Source organism: Corythoichthys intestinalis, chromosome 4 (assembly GCF_030265065.1).
Source record: "Corythoichthys intestinalis isolate RoL2023-P3 chromosome 4, ASM3026506v1, whole genome shotgun sequence".
Classification (NCBI taxonomy): domain Eukaryota; kingdom Metazoa; phylum Chordata; class Actinopteri; order Syngnathiformes; family Syngnathidae; genus Corythoichthys; species Corythoichthys intestinalis.
The window spans coordinates 21,473,391-21,496,043 of record NC_080398.1 but is presented as its reverse complement, the minus strand read 5'-3'; the positions used below and the strand labels follow the sequence as shown (position 1 = coordinate 21,496,043).

At 38.3% G+C, this 22,653-nt stretch overlaps 1 protein-coding gene across 5 annotated transcripts in view; it reads right to left on the bottom strand.

The window, feature by feature from the left end:
* cadm4 (cell adhesion molecule 4) overlaps positions 1-22,653 on the bottom strand; it is a 468,758-nt gene that overhangs the window by 90,141 nt on the left and 355,964 nt on the right. For all 5 annotated transcript variants that reach the window (XM_057833338.1, XM_057833339.1, XM_057833337.1 and 2 more), the window contains exon 2: positions 15,252-15,398. In XM_057833338.1, the coding sequence (XP_057689321.1) occupies positions 15,252-15,398 (147 nt within the window). The remainder of the gene's footprint in view (positions 1-15,251; positions 15,399-22,653) is intronic.

Here is a 22,653-nt window from a genome sequence, read left to right as displayed (position 1 = left end):
GGAGTTGCTACCGACTAGCTTGCACTCTTGTAAGAAGCTCTTGACATGCTTTCTTCCTTTTGTCCCCCGCCGGATATTTCGATGCAAATGTAGTATGGCGGGTGTCGAAGTGCGGGGCAAACTGCCCGTATGTGTGTGTGACATGCACGAACAGTGCGTGCATGCTATCGATCCATATACTTTGAATATAAGCCTAAACGGGGATTATATATGCCTGTTATTTGTGTCCTCTTTTTAACAGCAACAAGCCTATGGCTACGTTCATACTACAGGTCTTAATGCACGAATCCGATTTTTTGTCATATCTGCGCACTAATTCGCAGTCCGACATGCGCTGAGCAAGACGACTCGCATGCACAGAAGCATCAAAACAAATGACCATACAATCACACATGCTGGCTGTCATCCGTCATTCCAGGGATATTCTATTTTGCTTATTAAAAAGAGGACACAAATAACAGGCATGAATAATCCCTGTACAGGTTTATATTCAAAGTATATGGATCGATAGCATGCACGCACTGTTCGTGCATGTCACACACACATACGAGCAGTTTGACCCGACTCTCGGCCGTGTAAGCAATGTTGAAATATTGCTTATATGGAGCAGAGAAAAAAACGATCATTCTCAGGCTTATCCTCAAACCTATTTTTATTTTTTTATGACTGTTGTCAAGTCCGACCCTTCCTAAAAAGCCGTGTTCAACGCAAGCTAGGCGCTAATAACGCACAGCTGCTTGATGTGTGATGGCACGGTGTGGATTCTCTGTTAACCTTGTTTGGACAGAATATTAATTAAAGATGAATGAAAACTAAATACTATTGAATATGTCATTATTAACATTTTAAAAATTTAAGTGACGGGTAAAAATAGATAATGACCGGATTTTTATGACCCTGTCAGTCAAAATGACAGACAACGAAAAAGTCTAGCGCAACCTCTGGTTCATATCTATAAAAATTCTGTGATTTACGCATTTATAAATAATAATTTTCAACTTAAAAAGCTCTTTGTATTGTGATGGCCGCCGTGTTGGATTTTGTAACCACACACAATAGCGTAACTTTACATTCAAATAATCAGGCAATTTTCGGCCAACTGCCTGTTTTTTGGGTTAAAAAAAAAAAAAAAAAAAAAAAAAAAAAAACTTGTAATTTAGACATCACTGCGTCCATACAAAAAAATTCGGTTACATATTTTATTTTATTAACATTTCAATCTAAAAACGACAAGGGCCAAATAGCAAGCAAGTGGTGCTGAGTCAGTAGTGACATTTGGATTCAACGTAAATAAGTTGCGATTGTATATATAAAAATGCAAAACTTGATTTTTTTTTTTTTTTTTTTTGGAGTAAAATTAAGACGATTCTGCATCCTATCCTCAAATATTAAGTTTCTGATGTTAAAATTGAGTGATTTATTAGCTGTTAAAAACATGTCGAAATTGCACTAAATAAAAAAAAAAAATGAAGTGACTATTTCGGGCAGAAACTTAATGATATGTTAAATATTGCTACTGATCCAAAAATATAGGTGATTATCTCTGCATTTGACGATTTTTGTGCATCTAGCGTAAAATCTGAGAATATTATAGCCATTTTAATTTTTTTTTATACTTATATAAAAAAATAATTAAATCAGGATCATATTATGGAACGACTTTAAATTTAATGCCGCTGCTCATGGAGACACATATATGCCTAAGGGAGGTGTCTGTTTTGGTTTTAGGTCGCTAGCGGCTTTGGTTTTGAAAATATTTAATTTTAAGTTTTTGAAAATAGGCCCCTACAGAACGGCCCTGCCCCCCGTTTCCCGTCAACTGATAGTGAAGTTTATGGATTGGTAAATTTTACTTACAAAATGAAATATGACAGAAGGAACACACAGGCTTGTTTTACTGCCCTAGTTAGCCAAATGGCAAATGCATCGAAACTAATGTGGCGGGCACCTCATTCGGCATCCTCCCTACATTCTTCACAGTGTAGACACAAGTCAGATAAGGGGTTAACATTTTTCTTCCAGTGTGGCTTCAACTTGATGGCTTGGTGGACACATGGCAGTTGTTAGAGAACAGCCCTCATCTTTATAGTAAATGGCAACTAAAATGTCACATTCCTGCCCGAGTCCAAGTTAGTCTTTATGGTCCGGCCTCATTTGCATGCTGAGTAGCGTCCATTTGGTCAGCTCCACCACTCATGGCAGCTATCTGCTCGCCTTTCTCGTAAAAAAGGGAGAAAAAATCCAATCACCATGGCCACTGGTTGGTGGCTTGCTTGTAAAATAGGAGGTCTAATTTAATGTTCGTATTTGGACAGTTAAATGCACTCAGCGGCTCGCAGGGTAACGCGGCAGATGGACGGGTGGCAGAGTCTAACAGTGAGTGATGGACTAGTTCATCTTAACAGATGTCGTTCACGTCGCCAGCAAACATCCCCAATGAGGCTCGTACACGCTCATGTATAACCTAAACATCAGGATCATTTTTCCGTCCCTCCCTCGTTATCCATTCCTTCGTGTCACTTGACTGACCTGCAGTTCTTGTCTTAAGTCCTTTACGACCCTTCCTTGCTCTGATTAGGCTTCACCCTTCATCCAATCTCCCCAAAGGTTACAAGTCCACACCCCATTTAAGGTGCAAGTACCTCAACTCTCTTTAAATACTTAATGGTACTCAGCAATCAGCTGAGTGTAGTGAACTTGAGGTTTCCCCCAAAACTGCCTCAGTTTGGAGTGACGAAATAGATGTCGTACCGTGAAAATGGGACGCCACCTATTAAATAGTCAAAGCCACTCTTCCAACACGTGTAATCGTTCAAGATTACCGGAGGCGAGGAATGTCCATTTAAGCCCTCTTCATCAGAGGGTTTAATGTCTGGCATTTGTGTTCTCGTGTGGAGAGTATTCACGATTAATTCACTTAACCGCCGCATTACCGTCGAGGGTGTCTATCTACTTAGTAGAAAGAACACACTACAAATACTTGAATGAGACAGAAAGCGAGGGACGATGAATATTCAAGCGGTCTGAGAGGTAATGTAATGCAATTCATTAAAAACTGATGTACTTTTAATGGTTAAAAACCAGCAGTATATATAGTATGTTAGCATATTGTTCATAGTTATTATTTTTGCAGTCATGTAGCTGGAAAATAGTCCGGAACCAATGCAAATGAAAACAAATACAATTTCACACCAAATTACTTCCAATTTAAATTACGGCCTGTACGTTGCTGGGTGTAACCCACCTCTTGCCTAAAGTCTGTTAATATAGGTTGCAGCTATTCCATAAATTGGCTACATATTCCAACATATCAATCTGGGAAAGATCCAATCGAGACCTGTTTCGTGGGAGGAACCTTTAAAGAGGTCAATACTTTGCCCACTGTTATTTTCTATGTATATTATGACTTGCCAAAATCATGTGTAAATGTTGAATTTCAAATGTACACTGATGATGATGTCATCTTCAGTAGTGCAAAAAATATCAAGACGCAGCCTCTGCTCTCACATTAGCGATTGTTCCTATCAATGAATGGCTTTACAAATCTTGCCTCCTACTAAACTAGAGCTGAAACGAATACTCGAGTAACTCAAGTTTAAAAATTGATTGAAATTGATTGAAATTTTGTTCGCCTCGAGGAATCGTTTAATTTTGTCAGCTCTAAGCATCACGTTTTGCCTAGACTACTTTTAATGCGGGACAACGTGCTGACGTATTGGAAGAAAACAGCGATGGCAGATATATTTGATTTCAACCATGCATGGATATAGAGATAACGATGAAGAAGCCGACAAAAGCCAAGAGAAATGCACCGAGAAAAAGCAGCTGGAGACCAAGGCGAACACTGTTTCATGTATTCACTTTAATACAGCGCTTACATAACAATACTGCCGCCCGGCAAATGAAGTTAACGTAGCACTATTAAATAAGTTACTGTACCTTACTAACGTAACGTTAGCCCTGTGGAGGGCTAGGTTTCTATTAATCATGACTATTGTCGAGGTGTGGCTAATGTTCCTTTCATACAGGCTTTATTTAATCTGCAAAAAAAAGACAAAAAACATGGCGCTGTATAATGATGAGGGTGTAAAATAAAACATAAAGAAGATAACTGAGATGCTGTCAATTTAAGCTCAATAGTTATTGATTGATAAAACAAGTACCAGTGGTGCCTAATGTGCAGGTATACAACAGGTATTATAAATTTATTTTGAACACTGCAAAACTCAAAATCCTATGATGACTATTTAGACTTAAAACGTAACTACAACTTAAAAATAGCTAGACACAAATGGAAATTGAAACACATGGGAAAAACACCTAACTTTTACGTAACCTGTGTTATCAAGTGTAATGACATTTTTTGGTAAGAAAAAAGAAAAAAGATTTCTTTCTTTTTTATTTATTTATTTATTTTATCATAAGATCAAGTTTTTTGAGTGTAAGCAGTGAATTTTTTTTTTTTTTCCTGGTCCCATCTGAGATGTTGTTGGCCGTTTTCAACAATGTACATGGACAGTAAAGACATTGATTGTCTGAAAATGGTTCAATATTAGGTGAAATGTTTTGTTTCCTCATGTATACTTACAGTGCCTTGCAAAAGTATTCGGCCCCCTTGAACCTTGCAACCTTTCGCCACATTTCAGGCTTCAAACATAAAGATATAAAATTTTAATTTTTTGGCAAGAATCAACAACAAGTGGGACACAATCGTGAAGTGGAACAAAATTTATCGGATAATTTAAACTTTTTTAACAAATAAAAAACTGAAAAGTGGGGCGTGCAATATTATTCGGCCCCCTTGTGTTAATACTTTGTAGCGCCACCTTTTGCTCCAATTACAGCTGCAAGTCGCTTGGGGTATGTTTCTATCAGTTTTGCACATCGAGAGACTGACATTCTTGCCCATTCTTCCTTGCAAAACAGCTCGAGCTCAGTGAAGTTGGATGGAGAGTGTTTGTGAACAGCAGTCTTCAGCTCTTTCCACAGATTCTCGATTGGATTCAGGTCTGGACTTTGACTTGGCCATTCTAACACCTGGATACGTTTATTTTTGAGCCATTCCTTTGTAGATTTGGCTTTATGTTTTGGATCATTGTCCTGTTGGAAGATAAATCTCCGTCCCAGTCTCAGGTCTTGTGCAGATACTAACAGGTTTTCTTCCAGAATGTTCCTGTATTTGGCTGCATCCATCTTCCCGTCAATTTTAACCATCTTCCCTGTCCCTGCTGAAGAAAAGCAGGCCCAAACCATGATGCTGCCACCACCATGTTTGACAGTGGGGATGGTGTGTTCAGGGTGATGAGCTGTGTTGCTTTTACGCCAAACATATCGTTTTGCATTGTGGCCAAAAAGTTCAATTTTGGTTTCATTTGACCAGAGCACCTTCTTCCACATGTTTGGTGTGTCTCCCAGGTGGCTTGTGGCAAACTTTAAACGAGACTTTTTATGGATATCTTTGAGGAATGGCTTTCTTCTTGCCACTCTTCCATAAAGGCCAGATTTGTGCAGTGTACGACTGATTGTTGTCCTATGGACAGACTCTCCCACCTCAGCTGTAGATCTCTGCAGTTCATCCAGAGTGATCATGGGCCTCTTGGCTGCATCTCTGATCAGTTTTCTCCTTGTTTGAGAAGAAAGTTTGGAAGGACGGCCGGGTCTTGGTAGATTTGCAGTGGTCTGATGCTCCTTCCATTTCAATATAATGGCTTGCACAGTGCTCCTTGAGATGTTTAAAGCTTGAGAAATCTTTTTGTATCCAAATCCGGCTTTAAACTTCTCCACAACAGTATCTCGGACCTGCCTGGTGTGTTCCTTGGTTTTCATAATGCTCTCTGCACTTTAAACAGAACCCTGAGACTATCAGAGAGCAGGTGCATTTATACGGAGACTTGATTACACACAAATGGATTCTATTTATCATCATCGGTCATTTAGGACAACATTGGATCATTCAGAGATCCTCACTGAACTTCTGGAGCGAGTTTGCTGCACTGAAAGTAAAGGGGCCGAATAATATTGCACGCCCCACTTTTCAGTTTTTTATTTGTTAAAAAAGTTTAAATTATCCAATGAATGTTGTTCCACTTCACGATTGTGTCCCACTTGTTGTTGATTCTTGACAAAAAAATTAAATTTCATATCTTTATGTTTGAAGCCTGAAATGTGGCGAAAGGTTGCAAGATTCAAGGGGGCCGAATACTTTTGCAAGGCACTGTATAATTGCTCTTTACTTAAAAAGAAAAAAAAAATGTTTTATCCGATTACTCGATTAATCGAGAGAATTTTATGTCGAATACTCGATTACTAAAATATTCGATAGCTGGAGTCACATACTAAACACAACTAAAACTGTTTGTATGATGTTCACAAAGTGACCTTTGGACATTAAACATTCCGGTGTATTTTTGGGAGGACAGAAACTACAAATTGTCTCTGAATTTAAGTACCTTGTAGTGACACTTGATTCCACACTGTCTTTTAAGAGCCCCATTAAATGAATATGTAATACAGTAAAATTCAGCCCAAACAAATTTAAATACGACCTTTCTTAACACTTGGGGCTGCTAGAATGTTTGTGCATTCAATGATTTTATCTCACATTGCATATTGCATTACATGTTGGCAAGTGGCAGGTGTAAATACATGCAATACCACAGAATTGCTCTATAATAAATCATTCAATGTCTTTGCCAGAAAACCAATTTTTGTAACATTTTAAAAACGTATAATTTTTTTAGCCTTAAGAATTAAAAAAAAGGTTCTTCTGATGTACAAGGTATTACATGAACTCGCCCCACTTCCCATGTCGGACTTATCAGGGCGTGTACTTCATTACAAACATTCAAAACTCACCTCATGCAGTGGTTGAGAGTAAACCAGTCCTGTAACAACTAACTTTTAGCTTTTTAGTAATTTATTGTAGTATGCCGTGTTTTATTGTAACGACTTGTTCGTTCTTATGTCTTGTTGTGTCTTTCTGGTCCATTACCTGCTGAGGGACTGCAGATGTAAATTAGCATTTTTGCTATAATCTATTATATCTATTATATCTAAAATATTTACCAGTGCTGTCAAATTTATCGCATTAACGGGCGGTAATTATTTTTTTCTAATTAATCACGTTAAAATATTTGAAGCATTTAAGGCATGCGCGGAATGACCCGCTCATGCATTGCCTCAAACAGATAACAATGACGCCGTTTTTTGCACATTGACAGCTAAGAGGCAGAGAAAGGCGAGTGGACATAGGCGTTCATTGGACAGCGCAGTTTATTGGCATAAGCTTTGGAAACTCCTTCACAACAAACATAACTATTATTTAGTGAAAGGACAGTAAAAATAATATTCCTATTTCTCAAAAAAGAAAAGCGCTTCAGTCTGTATTAATGAGGCTCAGACTCTGGACAAACTATTCAATCATTTCGTTTAGCTAAAATACACTGGACGGCAATATTTAGTCACAATATACAAACTATCAGAGGTCTCGTACGTTGTGAAGCCAGCACTCAATTGACCGTCAAGTACAATGGACGGACAAGAAAACAGGGAACTACGGCGTCAGTTGAGGGACAAAACACACTCATTGGCTTGATTTCTAAGCAATTTTAAAACTCGTCATTGACACCTTGTAGTGTATTTCAATCACTACCTTACGTAGTTAAAGACACTGTGGAAGAACGGCAGGGAGCCCATGTGACGTCACCACTTGGTGACGTCAACAATGATGAGCTACAAATTTATTTTTTTGGTTGAAAAATTTTACAAATTTTATTAAAACGAAAACATTAAGAGGAATCTTAATATAATATATTAAAATTCTATAACTTGTACTATCATTTATCTTTTAAGAACTACAAGCCTTTCTATCCGTGGATCACTTTAACAGAAAGAATGTTAATAATGTTACTGCCATGTTGTGGTTTTATTGTTATAATAAACAAATGCAGTACTTATGTAGAGTATGTTGAATGTATATATCCGTTTTGTGTCTTATCTTTCCATTCCAACAATAATTTACAGAAAAATATGGCATATTTTAGAGACGGTACGGATTGCAATTAATTACAATTAAATAATTTTTAAGCGGTGATTAACTCGATTAAAAATTTTAATCGTTTGACAGCCCTAATATTTACATCTTTTAGATGTGCCTAAATAGATGTTTCTTAATGTTCACTTTCCCTATTAAAAAAAAATATATATAAATATATTCGGCTGTTGATTGAACAATGGCTCTTCTCGTCACGATCACAAAAACATTGCTTCCCGACAAAAAAAGCTTTCAGCAAAATTCTTTGCTCCACTTTTAATAATGTATATAATAATTCTGTCCTCGTCTTTTAATGAGAAAATTAAGTAGTTCTGACAAAATTTCAGAAGTTAAACTATCTGCAAGAATTGCTTTGCACGCAGACATTGTGCATCTGCTGCAGACGTGGGCCTCTATGATACCCCCGGCCATCCCTCCCTACACCAACTTGGAAATCAACCTATCCAATGAACCTACCCAAATTGACAATATTGCGAAATGCCATGGCAATCAATGACTTTTGGAAAGATACATGAGTAAAAAACATAATAAAAATGGACTATTTAACACAAACATGCTAGACTGTGCGTCCCGGGCTGTTGGGGGATGGGTATCGATAAGCATTTGCTTTTTTCCCGTCTTCCTTTGTCTGTCATCGTCTTTTTCGGGCAAATTATTCCATAGTCTGTGTCAATGTTTCTCCTTTCTGGCCAAACTATCCCACACTCTGTAACTGTCAATGATTCTGATGATGATGACAATGACAATAAATTCATTCATTCATTCATTCATTGTATTCAAGCAGATGGTTGCTCCCTGGTCATGTCTGCATCCCCAGTCTCATTCTCCTGATTGCCTTGATCATCAGATGTCTAGGGAAGTGGTTGAACAATTGAAGTTTGCAAGACGTTACTGCATTATTATAAATCATTGAATCAGGAAGTACTGTCTCGCTTGCAAGCCTAGGTACCAGCCCACCCATTACGCTAATAGGGACAACCACTAAAGACAATGTATAAACTAATGCCTTTACCACTACTTATTTTACACTACATTCTATTATAAATGTTTAAATAGTTTAACATGATGTACCACACCGTGGTAATCTCAATGACCTTCCCAATGACTAACAATGATGTCAATATTTCTCCCTTTAATGAAAATAAAAAAAAGCAAATGACAATGACGAAGGTGACAATAAAAAGCGATGCACTGTGTACTTTGTCCAATACAAAATATTGAAAAAAATGAATCTCGTTTTGAACAACAGCTGCTACCAACATTAAAGTGGAGCAGTGTGAGAATAAATTACTGTGCGACACCGAGTCTTTAAAAACATTCAACTTAAAGCCTACAATTACCTTGCCTTCAACTGGGCTCCTTCCCTATCATATGCGAAAAGAAATAATTCAAATAAATTGCCCATTGTTATTGCCTTCTGTGAGACTCACTTTGTTTTCAATAGTCTTACAAACATACTTTGAAGTGGGTTGTTTGTTGCTCATTGTGTGACGCGAGTTTTGTTAGACAATGGAGACAGATACCATTTTAGTAAACTACTGCTATTACTAAGCTTTGACTTCTTCCTATCTCTTAAACACTATTCACATTTATTTGTTTTTTTTCTTTGAGGTATTTAGCTTTTTTCTTTTTTGTTCTTGTTCGTGTATTGTCTTTTAAAATTAACACCATTAACATGAAGGCCAAATTCATAATCTTATTATTAATTCATATTGGCGTATGTCAACCGTAATATTGTGTCGCTGAAACAACATCGAATAACATTATGTAAAGCAGTATAAGATAACAACATACAGTATTTGTAGAATAATGCAACATTTTGCAGTTCAGCACAACATAATTGTGCGAAAAAGGATAGATGTTACTTTCCATTTTTGGACAAAACATCAATTAATTAAGCCAAATTTACACTTAAGCATTCAATTTCTAATGCAATTACAACTCTGTTTTAAACATTAAAAACATATTTGGTGGTCAACATGACATTTGTATTAAACTTCGCCTTAGGTTAAAAAAACTGACTGCCACAAATGGCTATACAAATGTAGTCACTTTTGACTTCAGAGATTAATTTGATAAAAGCAATATTCCAAATGGATTTTAATGTTAACCAGTTAGCTCTCCAGGCTTTGAGTTTTTATCATAATTTTTTCCTTGTACGCATTACATAGAGAATACATTAGCTTGCTGAGAGGAAGTGATTAAAGAGGAAAAGCGATGTTTACCTAGCCCTAGGCTGTTGAATGAGTCTAACAGTGGTCACATAACAATTTTAGCACAGCAGCAAGGCCATGAGCTAATAAAGAGCTGCAGCGCGTCATCCACTCATCATTGGGGTTAACGGTGCAGGAAGTGTCCTTTTAAAAGCAGTCACACAGTTTGGGTGGGAAATAAAATAGTCACCTCAATTAACTCTTTGGTTATCTTTTTAATGAGGAAATGCTCAAATGGCAAAGTGATGCTATTTGCATCTAGATGTGCACCCAGTGGAGCGCAGACCAACGTCAATTTTGTACTGTTAACAAAAGTGGAAAAAAAGAAAAGCCTTGGATTGGAAAAAACAAAGATTGTACTAGTTTAATTTCTGGGACGGCGGAAACTTCAGTTCAAAAAGGAACAAAAGAAAACAAAACTGGAGGCTTCTTTCTAGTTCATTGAGAATTTTGTAAGTCATGATTAATTTATGGCTACAATTCCATCATTTGTGATGAGCTAAAAGCTGATGTTTCATATATCTTGAAGAATGAGTGCATGCCACAATGTAATCACAATATATCATACGAGAACACATTGAAGAGAATAGTATCTTTTCTCGGATTTACTGTTTGACTGTTTGTATTACTCTAACTTACTTAATATAATCAATCAGGGAATAGTATCTTTTCTTGTATTTACTGTTTAACTGTTTGTATTACTCTAACACACCCAATATTGATAAATAGCATTAATATCATAGTTTAACAAAAACAAGCAGATTTAAGTGATATTATGAGCAGTTGGACTTTGTGATTATAACTTGCACTGCCAAGACAACGGGCAGATGAGGACAGAAAGATACAGGGCGCCTTCTGACCACGGAAGCCCAACATGGGCGTCATGCAGCTGACTGAGCAAGATTGACTCTGACAACCAGGTGATAGGCAAGACATCTACAAGCCCACGTCTGCACCACCAAATCCTGCAATCAGCTCTTCCGGAACAGTCCAGAACAAATGGCGGGACATGTTGTCTTTCCACATGGAGCATCTGATACGGAGGAACTTGCGATCGAAAAGTGAACACTCAGCACTCACGTGGCGCTGAGGATGGCAAAATCCTTAACTCTCCTTGCCCTGACAACAGTAATGTCCGAATCCTCCTGTCCAATCCACAAACAGACAATAATCCTAAACAACACCCAAACACACCCTTCTTCCGGACCACAGCCCACCTCCCCTGAGCCTTTAACCAATCTGATTTAAAGGTCAGAATCCTTCAACATGTAATAATAATACTAGGGCTGGAAAATTATCGCGTTGACGGGCGGTAATTAATTTTTTAAATTAATCACGTTAAAATATTTGACGCAATTAACGCGCATGCCCCGCTCAAACAGATAAAAATGACAACACAGTGCAATGCCCACTTGTTACTTGTGTTTTTTTTGGAGTTTTGTCGCCCTCTGCTGGCGCTTGGGTGTGACTGAATTTATGGGTGAGCATTGTGTAATTATTGACATCAACAATGGCGACAACAATGGTTTATTTTTTTATTGAAAATTTTACAAATTTTATTAAAACGAAAACATTAAGAGGGGTTTTAATATAAAATTTTTATTACTTGTACTAACCTTTATCTTTTAAGAACTACAAGTCTTTCTATCCATGGATTGCTTTAACAGATTGCTAATAATGTTATGTTAATCTTGTTGATTTATTGTTATAATAAACAAATACAGTACTTATGTACCGTATGTTGAATGTACTGTATATATCCATCTTGTGTCTTATCTTTCCATTCCAACAATAATTTACGGAAAAATTTGGCATATTTTATAGATGGTTTGAATTGCGATTAATTAGGATTAATTCATTTTCAAGCTGTAATTAACTCAATTAAAAATTTTAATCGTTTGACAGCCCTAAATAATACATTATATTTCAAAGTGCCTTTCACGACACTCAAGGACACTTTACAACCAAATATACAAAAGATAAAAATAAAGTAAATAAAAATTTAAAAGTCGGCGTGGATCAAAACAAATCATAACACAAAACAACAAAGGATCAGGATGGACATGATAATTTAAACAGATATGTATTGAGTCTGAATTTGAAAAGTGAGAAAGAGGTACCATATGACAACCAAATGTCACCCAATGAAACAAAACCCAAAAGAACGGGAGTGGTCCGTCTACCCAAAAGTTTGTTTGTAGGATCCTCTTTGCCCTCCAAGACCAAGTGTCCCTGAGAAGGATACTGAACCATACTTTACCATACATAATTTGACGCTGTGCAAATCTACATGACAACAAGACTTAAGACGATGTAATATTAGATAATCAGGGTTTCTACAGTTATCAGATTCAGAATATTTATTGTCATTGTTGCAAAAGCACAACGAAACGTTGTTTGGAGCATCCGTACCGCTAAGTTGATAAAATGCGAAACCCATATATGTAATACATACCCTTAAGTACCAAGTGTAAACACTGACACAGTATTGGACATAGGTAGAACAAAGATTCAACAGCAGTGTAAAGTCATGTCAATGCTAGAGTGCCGAGCAAAACATACCTGATAAGAACAGTTATAAATCAGTGCAAAAACCAGATCAGTTAATCAAGTATAATCAAGTATACTGGTCGTCAACCAATGGGCAAGGGTCAGGGAGGAGGAGTAGTGGGTAGTGACATACTGCAACAATGCAAACCAGTTCAGAGTTATTGTTGTTGGTGGATGTGGATTAATGTCTGCAAGAGGGGGGCAGAGAGGGAGGAGGGGCAGAATTCAGTAGCCCCACAGCCTTTGGATACAGACTGTTGGCCAATCTTGATGTTCTGTCCTGTATGGACCTGTACCTTCTCCCTGAGGGCTGCAGGTGGAAAAGGTGGTGAGCAGGATGGTGCTGGTCCCACAGGATGTTGTGCACTCTTCATAAACAGCGAGTGGAGTAGACGGTGCTGATTTCAGGGAGAGTCATTCCAATGATTCTCCCAGCAGCTTATACCACGCGCTGGAGCGCCTGCTGGTCAGCCTTAGTGCAGCTTGAAAATCACACTAAAAATCCATATGTCAGAACACTGCTGATGGCACAGTTGTAAAAATTCACCCTCAGAGGTCTGGGGATGTGAGTGCTCCTCAGCTTCCTCAAGTAGTAGAGGCGTTGTTATGCTTGCCCACCGCTGGGTAAATGTGATCCCCACAGGACAGGTTCTCAGTCACCGTTACCCCCAAGAATTTGAAGCTTCTCACCCTCTCCACCACATCGCTGCCGAAAGAGAGAGGCTGATGTGACTCCCCTTACGGAAATCCACCACGATCTCCTTGGTCTTTTTGGGTGTTTAAAGCCAAGTTGTTGTTCCACCACGACTCCAGATGTTGCACCTCTAAGCCAATCTCATTTAATGCTTTTAACGACACTTTTAATGCCACTTTAAACTAATTCAATGCTCAAATGCAGATATTTTCACACACACTAAATCTAGGTAGAGTTGTCTGATAACGAGTTTTTAATTGATATCCCAATAATGTCCAAAAGCAAAAATCTGATACTGATATCAAACTGATACTAATATATGCGGTCAGAGACTTAACATATGGCCAATTTGGTTGTGACATTCCAATGGATACTTTAATTATGATAAATGTAACAACTTCAAAGTTTTCCAATAAACATTTTGTGAAAAATAAGGGAACAACTTCAACTGAAGTCATGCTCCCATCAATGCAAGATATATGAAGGTAAATATAAATATAGCCTATATGTTATCCATATACAAGAGCATAATAACATACCAAATCAAGCTCAGGGGATGTTTCAGGTACAAAGAATTGTGACGAAGGCTCTTCTGGGATCTTATATTCAGTTTGTGGAGGTCCCCTGCAGCATGCTGTTTTACACCTCTGTGAGACACTGCAAAAATTTTCCTGCCTGCCTTGCATTTCGCTTTATAATCATCATCAGTGACTCTATCGAGCCACGGGTTACCCTAATCCCACTCCAGTCTATTTTTTGGAGACGTTTCCACTTTTGAGGATAAGGTGGGGTGTCGTTAGCGTCTGGAGTTGAAGACATCTTTGTTTTGATCGCGCGGGTCCCCCATGGGACAATTGTGAAATACGGAATAAACTGCGTTCCGTATTGAACCAATACGGAACACAACTTTTAATTCCCAATTACGGAACGATTCCGTATTTCAAGGGACGGATGGCAAGCCTAGTCTACGGCATACTAGCAACTTTACATGAGAGTAGAGAATCCATTTCTCAGCAAAATGGGTAGCCTCACGGCTCTCATCAAGGAGGAAAAACTTTGTTGTTTGATGGTATTCTCATCCCTTTGGTGTTTATTGGCCGAATAAGACAAATGTTTGTACTTGTGAATATAGCAATTAGTAGTTCGTCCACCAAGTTTTTCCACAGGAGTTGAGGAGTCCTCTCCACTCTCTCCACTCGCTCCTGCCAATAGCAGCTTGTACGCCATGTGTCTCCGCGCGGGATCGTCCTCGTGGTTAAAAATTCCAGCAGGTACGCTGTGTAGAAATCTCACGCGTTCGTGGGCTGCGATGAAAGGCATGGTCGCTGAGATTACGACATTTTTCTGTGTGAAGCCGTGCAGACTGCGCTGATACGTCAGGTATAAACCAGCCTTTAGGCAGCGCCACCTTAGGGAACGTAACATTCCCCTCAGCAACGTGTAATGACATTAGATTTACTTAGGAGAGTCGCTGAAACGACACTTTACGACACCTACAATAACTTTACGCAGCACAACTTGATGTAAAGCAAATTGCCCTAATACGGCATGTAGTGCATCATTATAAAATTTGGGTTTATGTGACCTCACATAACTTGACTTTACATGAGTTTATGTAATGCGTCCTCATGTAGAGGTTATTTCTTGTAAGGCAAGCCCACATGAAGCATTTGTGTGTGTGTTAATCCTGAAGACTGCTTCAACGCAGATAGTGCTGTGTGACAAACGTGCAAATACACACCGCGCGTTCCATTGAAGAAGAGCGTCTGCCGGCGAGGGTTTTGGATGACCACAATGGATCCGTCGTAGTTCTGCAGCCGACAGGAAATCTGGGCCGTGCCACCCTCCAAGACGGTGACATTTTCTGCCTGCACTGCCTGACAACAAGCTGGAAGAAGATAGAAAAGAACAGAGAACATTAACTTAACATTTTTTTTTCAATGGAACCTTGAAAAAAAGAAAAACGCTGCCTTTTTCATCTCACAAGCTATTCATCATACAGACCCAAGCTGAGAGGAATGGCAAGATAGCTCCAAAGTAATTTGCATTAAAGTAATACGGGCCATACTGCAAATAGCGTCAAAATCTGACAAATTGCCCCCCCCCCCCAAATTTTAATAATCACCCATTTTAATATGTTTATAACATCAATATGTGTTTTGTAGGAGAGTTTTTCAGTGATTAGCTACCCCCCCCCCCAAAAAAAAAACAATTATGTGTGGAAAAGTAGTGAACCAGTAATAGGCACACACAAGCACAACGCTCATCAGACTTGTAAACTGCACTAACCAGGCAGTTGCTAAGCAGCCAATTAATGACAAAAGTACACACCGTTATCGAAATGCCAGGAATTAATCACACCTGTATACTTACAAAGCTATTCCAGCAAAAACATATTCAACCCTCACCTCACTCCCACAAAAACACATCCTCAAATATTCCTTGTTTCCCAATAAACTACAAAGTCCAAATCTTTTCAGACCACAACACGGTGCCTCTTTGATGCCGAGAGTCGTGTAACGAGGACACCGATTAATTAGTTTGATCATAGCATGCAGCACGTTTGTTGCTGAGGGCACGCAGAACCCGACCCTCCCCTCAACTTCCACCCATCACAATAAATACAGACCCAGCAGTTGGACTTCAAAAGACATGCACAGTAATTTGTTCTGCATTACTCAACTTCCTGAAATTGGTTTTATTCCAGCTACAAGAAGTTGTCAAAAGAAATGCACAGTCACTATAAAAAAACCCCTCATATTTCACAATTTTGTGTATTCTTGCTTTTAATTGATTGTCATTTCAAATCCTTAACAAAACACTCATGAATTTTAAAAATGTGGTAGAACGCAAGAACAGTTCAGCAACTGCATTACATTCAAGAGAAAAACGAGAACAGTGTAGACTGTCTTAACATTTGACACTTATTGTAATCATGATAGAGTCTATCCCATGCATCAATTTTGTGATTTATATCAGGTGGCGTCACATTTCCGTTCCAATTATTGTTCTAATTGCTGTTATTAGTCATCGACCGCGTACTTAAAAGTTGGGCCACCATTGTTTGAACCAAAAATTAAAGCTGCATGCTCAGTGTCTTGACAAGTTCCACGCTGTGTGCTCTCTCCTATTAGTGACTTGTCACAACTCAGAAGGTTTTGATTGGAAGAGTAACTGTATATGTATGTATAACTCATATATATATATATATATATATATATATATATATATATATATATATATATATATATATATATATATATATATATATATATTTATATATATGTATACAGTGCATATATATGTTATATGTGACAATTATTTGTCAATTTTTGTGTTTTTGCAGTTTTGCCACTTTAATATTTAAGATCATTAACAAATCAAAACACCAGGAATAAACATACGATGCAGCATTTGAATGGTGATTTCTTTCAGCAAGGAAGGAAAAAAATCATTTAAAACTACATACGTACATTGGTATGAAAAAGTACCTGAATCTTGTTGAACTTCTCACATTTCTGCATAAAATCACCATCAAATGTGATCTGATCTTTGTCAAAATCACACAGATGAAAAAACTGACTGCTTTAACTAAAACTACCCAAACATTTATAGGTTTTCATATTTTAATGAGGATAGTATGCAAACAATGACAGAAGGGGGGAAAATAAGTAAGTGAACCATCACATTTAACTCATTCACTCCCAGCCATTTTCACCGGAGCAAGGCCCTTCGCTCCCAGCCCTTTTACTGGATTTTGACTGGTTTTGCAAGGCTCACGGAAATTCTGTTCTATTGCTATATAAACATGGAACCCACCAAAAGAAAGAATAGACTCTCTTCTTTCAGCAGAATAAAAAGTTAATATGTTTTCCTATTTTTTTTAGAAATCAGAATTAGAAAATAGCTTAGTTTGAGCAATTTTCCAATTTCTGATGAAAAAAAACGGAGAAATAGAGCTTTTTGTAAAAGCATACGTTTCAAACATAACTTTGACTTATACACAGCTATTTTCTGCTTTAGTTACATCCCAAACATCTGAATAATGTTTTCTTTTTACAAAATAAGATAAACAACAAGACAAATAGAGCTTTTGATTGCAAAGTAACAATTTATTTACACATAAATAACTGAAAGATGATGCTGTTCTGGCTGCGAAAGCCAGTTAAACTTTTCCCTCACGCCGTCTGTCCAATAAAGATGAATTTTTTTGAGTCTCTGCGGGCTCTGCTTGCGAGCAGCATGGACTCAAAGACATTGTCCGCTGCACTAGAGGTCCCGGTCGTTCTGCTCGGTCGTCCAGGTTCTGGCATCCTGTGCATCCTACCGGTTGTTCTGCTCAGTTGTCCGCCGCCTGGCATCCATTCGGTCATCTTCCGCCGGCACCCGGCCGTGCGGCTTGGCCGTTCGTTGCCGTTGAATTGGGTTGTGGGTCTTACCAAATGTGCTACTGCCCTCCAGTGGCCAGTTTTATTGCTTTAAAATGGATTTTCAGATTTTGTGCTTTGGAGCTAAATTGAATCACGACCCAGAGATGTCTTTTTGAAAAAAAGAAAAAAAAGAAAAAGAAAATGTAAAAGACGTATAAATACGTCTTTGGGATACTGAAACAATTAAAAATAGAACGTATTTATATGTTTTTGGGAGCAAAAGAGTTAATATTTTGTGCCCCCCCCCCACTTTGGCAGCAATAACTTCAACCAGACGCTCCCTGTAGCTGCAGATCAGTATGGCACATCGATCAGGACTAATCTTTGCCCATTCTTCTCTAAAAAACTGCTGTAGTTCAGTCAGATTCCTGGGATGTCTTGCATGAATCACTGTCTTTAGGTTATGCCACAGCATCTCAACGGGGTTCAAGTCTGGACTTTGACTTGGCCGCTCCAGAACGTGTATTTTGTTCTTCTGAAACAATTCTGAAGTTGATTTACTTCTGTGTTTTGGATCATTGTCTTGTTGCAGCATCCATCCTCTTTTTAGCTTCAACTGTCTGACATACGGCCTTAGGTTTTCCTGCAAAACATCCTAATAAACTTTTGAATTTATTCTTCCATTAATGATTGCAAGTTGTTCAGGCCCTGAGGCAGAAAACAGCCCCAAATCATGATGCTCCCTCCACCATGCTTTACGGTGGGGATGAGGTTTGATGTTGGTGAGCTGTTCCATTTTTCCTCCACACATGACGTTGTGTGTTACTCCCAAAGAATCAAATTTTGGTTTGATCAGTCCACAAAATATTTTGCCAAAATTTCTGTGGAGTGTCCAAGTTCCTTTTTGCCAACATTAAACGAGCAAAACTGTTTTTTTTTTCTTAGACAGCAGTGGATTGCTCCGTGAAGTCCTCCCATGAACACCATTCTTGGCCATAGTTTTACATAAAGTTGACGTGTGCACAGAGATATTGGACTGTGCAAGTGATTTCTGTAAATCTTTAGCAGCCATTGTAGTTTTTTTTTTCTTCTTTTTACCTCTCTGAGTATTCTGCGCTGAACTCTTGGCGTCATATTTGGTGGACGGCCACTCCTTGGGAGAGAAGCAACAGTGCCAAATCCTCTCCATTTGTAGACAACTTCTCTGACTGTCGATTGATAAACATCCAGACTTTTAGAGATGGTTTTGTATCCTTTCCCAGCTTTATACAAATCAACAATCCTTGATCTCCGGGTCTTCAGACAGCTCTTTTGACCGAGCCATGATGCACATCAGACAATGCTTCTCATCAAGACAATTTTTACCAGGTGTGTGTTTTATAATTATAATTATAATAATAATAACAGGGCAGCTTTAAACCACTAATCAGTGATTTGGCACACACCTGACTTAAGTTGTTTGGTAAAAATAGTTTTTACCTGATAGTTTTTAGTTCTGTGCTTTACAGCAAATCAATAATCAATTGATTATTATTCAATTGCTCGTTAGGTCTCCTTACGCAAAGGGTTCACTTACTTATTTTCAACCCTTCTGTCATTATTTGCATGCTATCCTCCTTAAAATATGAAAACTTATAAATCTTGGGGTGGTTTTAGTTAACGCAGACACTGTTTTTACATCTGTGTGATTTTGACAAAGATCCAATCACATTTGATCTTTGATTTTATGCAGAAATGTGAGAAATTCCAAAAGGTTCAGATACTTTTTCATACCACTGGAGTAGCTATGTCTGCTCAAAACAGAATAAATACACAAATCAATCATCAAATTAAAACTAGAATCCTGTTTTTGTCTAATCTTACCAGGTCAAAGAAAAATAACTTCAAAAGTGCTGCTCTCTTTTAGATACAGTACATAATATTTAAAATATGGCAAGCTGTTGTGGCTCTGCCCTGCTTGCTCTAAAATGGGCACTCACCACTCTTCTAGTCAACACTATACCTGACAGCTATCATTACTTCGAACACAATTTGAAGAACCGCAAAACCCCCGCAAAAAGTGACAAACAAAAAAGTTGGATCTCACAAACACAGGTGGCGCTACATGCATTTCTCTTACAAGGAACCAAAATCAGTGAGCTAGAAGGTGAGAAGTAGGGGTACAATAATGCAGCTGGTGGTGTTGGGAGGGAAGCGGAATAATATACAAGTGTGATGACGCACACTGGAGTGGCTGAAAGCAGCTGGTGCAGCACTTAACTTTTACAGGCAGCGGTTCCAAATCAAACATCAAGAGTTTGTGATTAGTGACACAATGAGAGATGGAGAGCAAGAGAAGAGAAAAGAAAAGATGCAGGGAACCAATCCGTATGACACGAGCTATTAATCTGACCTCCGATGAAATGCACGCCCCTCGTAAAATACTGCAAAAGCCGCAACACAAAAGAAGAATGTGGAGAGGCATCAATACGCCAAGCACAGTGCTCCGTCAATAACTTCTCCCTCCAGCCAAGTGGGGGCAGTATTTCACACACACACCCATCTGTAACCCTGCCAAAAATGCAGTTATTTGCTGCAGCAATCCAGATAAATCCTTTTTAAACACAAGGTAATGCACCTTTACTGCGGATGGCATTCAAGGCCAAAGAATTCAATCAGCATCATGATCAGCACACAATACATTCTGTCAGGTTGAAAGATGTATTTCATTTAAAGTCACATATTATTCACAACCTAATAAAGAAAATGTACCCACAAAGTAATACAATGTGACATTTCTATTAAGAACAGTGAATATATCTATCATAATAAGGATAAAACTAAATTGGAAGAATGAATGTCATTTTATGTTTAAACCCCCAAATTTTAGTGCTTAATCAAATAACACAATGATGGGCAAGAATAGAATTTTTGAAATTCACCCAGCAACTAATCAATATTCTCAACCAGGGAAGCAGTACATATTGGTGTTAATGTGATGTTTTCCCTCAAATGTCAATTCAAAGTACTTCTGAGCCATTTCACTGAAAACGTACACTTGGGCCCAGAATGACAACCCTTATCGTGCTTTAGGCTACGTCTACACTAGGACATATAACTTTCTGCAGGGTATTTTGACGACTATTTTTATACCTGTCCACACTTATGTTTAAGGTGCGTTTAAGCCCCCCCGCTTCTGCAAGGTATGCCTGCATTTGCGCAAACTACGCATGCACAGAAAGGAGCAGCCTCATATATTAGTATTACATCATCGCCCGCGCGGTTCACCTCTGAATCGGAAACTCATTACTCGCCAGCAGGAATTTTCGAAATTCCTACGCTCTCTAGACTGTCATTATTTTGTCATCACTGTTTTTTTTCATGAACGCAACTGAACGCATTACCCAGGAGCGAGAGTGGAGGGAGAGCACGCTCGGTTTTACGAGCAGTCGCCGAGTTGTGATTGAAATAAATCTTTAGAAAATAACGAAAGCCCAACATCGATGCTCAGTTGCGCTCTAACCACTTGAAAGTAACAAATAGAAGCATATGGTGTGGCGCTGTGTATATTTCATGGAAGCCGCAACCAGGAGTGCTTGTGCATAACAGTGGTGATCCTGGAAGTGGGGACAGTTTTGACAGGCAGAAATGTCATGAAAAAAAACTGATCGCGCGCCTCATTGACTAGGGGTACTACGCAGGTCACTATTCGGGGTTTAATTTTCCTTTACGCATTTTTATATACTCATGTTCGGTCGGCATTGAGTTGGGAGGGGCCAGCCCCACAGCTGAGTGATCGAAGACAACGCTGGAGATGAGTGCTGTAAAAAACGCTCATCTTTGCGTCATCTGAGATGGGAGGACCACAAATGGGCACTGAATTGAAGCATATTATTGCGACATAATTTGAAGGTTGAAAAAAAATGAGTGGAAAAGATAAGAGGAGCAGGAATGCCACGTCGTGATCGTCCGCCTCCATTGTTTACGATGCCGTCATGCCGCACTAAAAGTGGCGACGGCATGACGTCACTTCCTTAGTATCCGATTGTTGTACGGAGACAGCAGTCCATATTAAGACTGCATTATCCGTCTAACACTAATCCAGATAATAGGCATACTAGTGTAGCAGACATGCCATATAGTCCAACTAATTACCCGTTTAAGGTAGGGCTGTCAAAATTATTGTGTTAACGGGCGGTAATTAATTTTTTAAATTAATCACGTTAAAATATCTGACGCAATTAACGCACATGCCCTGTTCAGATTAAAATGACAGCAGTGTAATGTCCGCTTGTTACTTGTTTTTTAGTGTTTGGCACCCTCTGCTGGCGCTTGGGTCCAAATGATTTTATTTTACAATGAGTGGGCATGGTGTAATTATTGACATTAACAATGGCGAGCTACTAGTTTATTTTTTGATTGAAAATTTTACAAATTTTATTAAAACGAAAACATTAAGAGGGGTTTTAATATAAAATTTCTATAACTTGTACTATCATTTATCTTTTAAGAACTACAAGTCTTTCTATCCATGGATCGCTTTAAGAGAATGTTAATAATGTAAATGCCATCTTGTTGATTTATTGTTATAGTAAACAAATACAGTACTTATGTACCGTATGTTGAATGTATATATCCGTCTTGTGTCTTATCTTTCCATTCCAACAATAATTTACAGAAAAATATGGCATATTTTATAGATGGTTTGAATTGCGATTGATTACGATTACTTAATTTTTAAGCTGTAATTAACTCGATTAAAAATTTTAATCGTTTGACAGCCCTCGTTCAAGG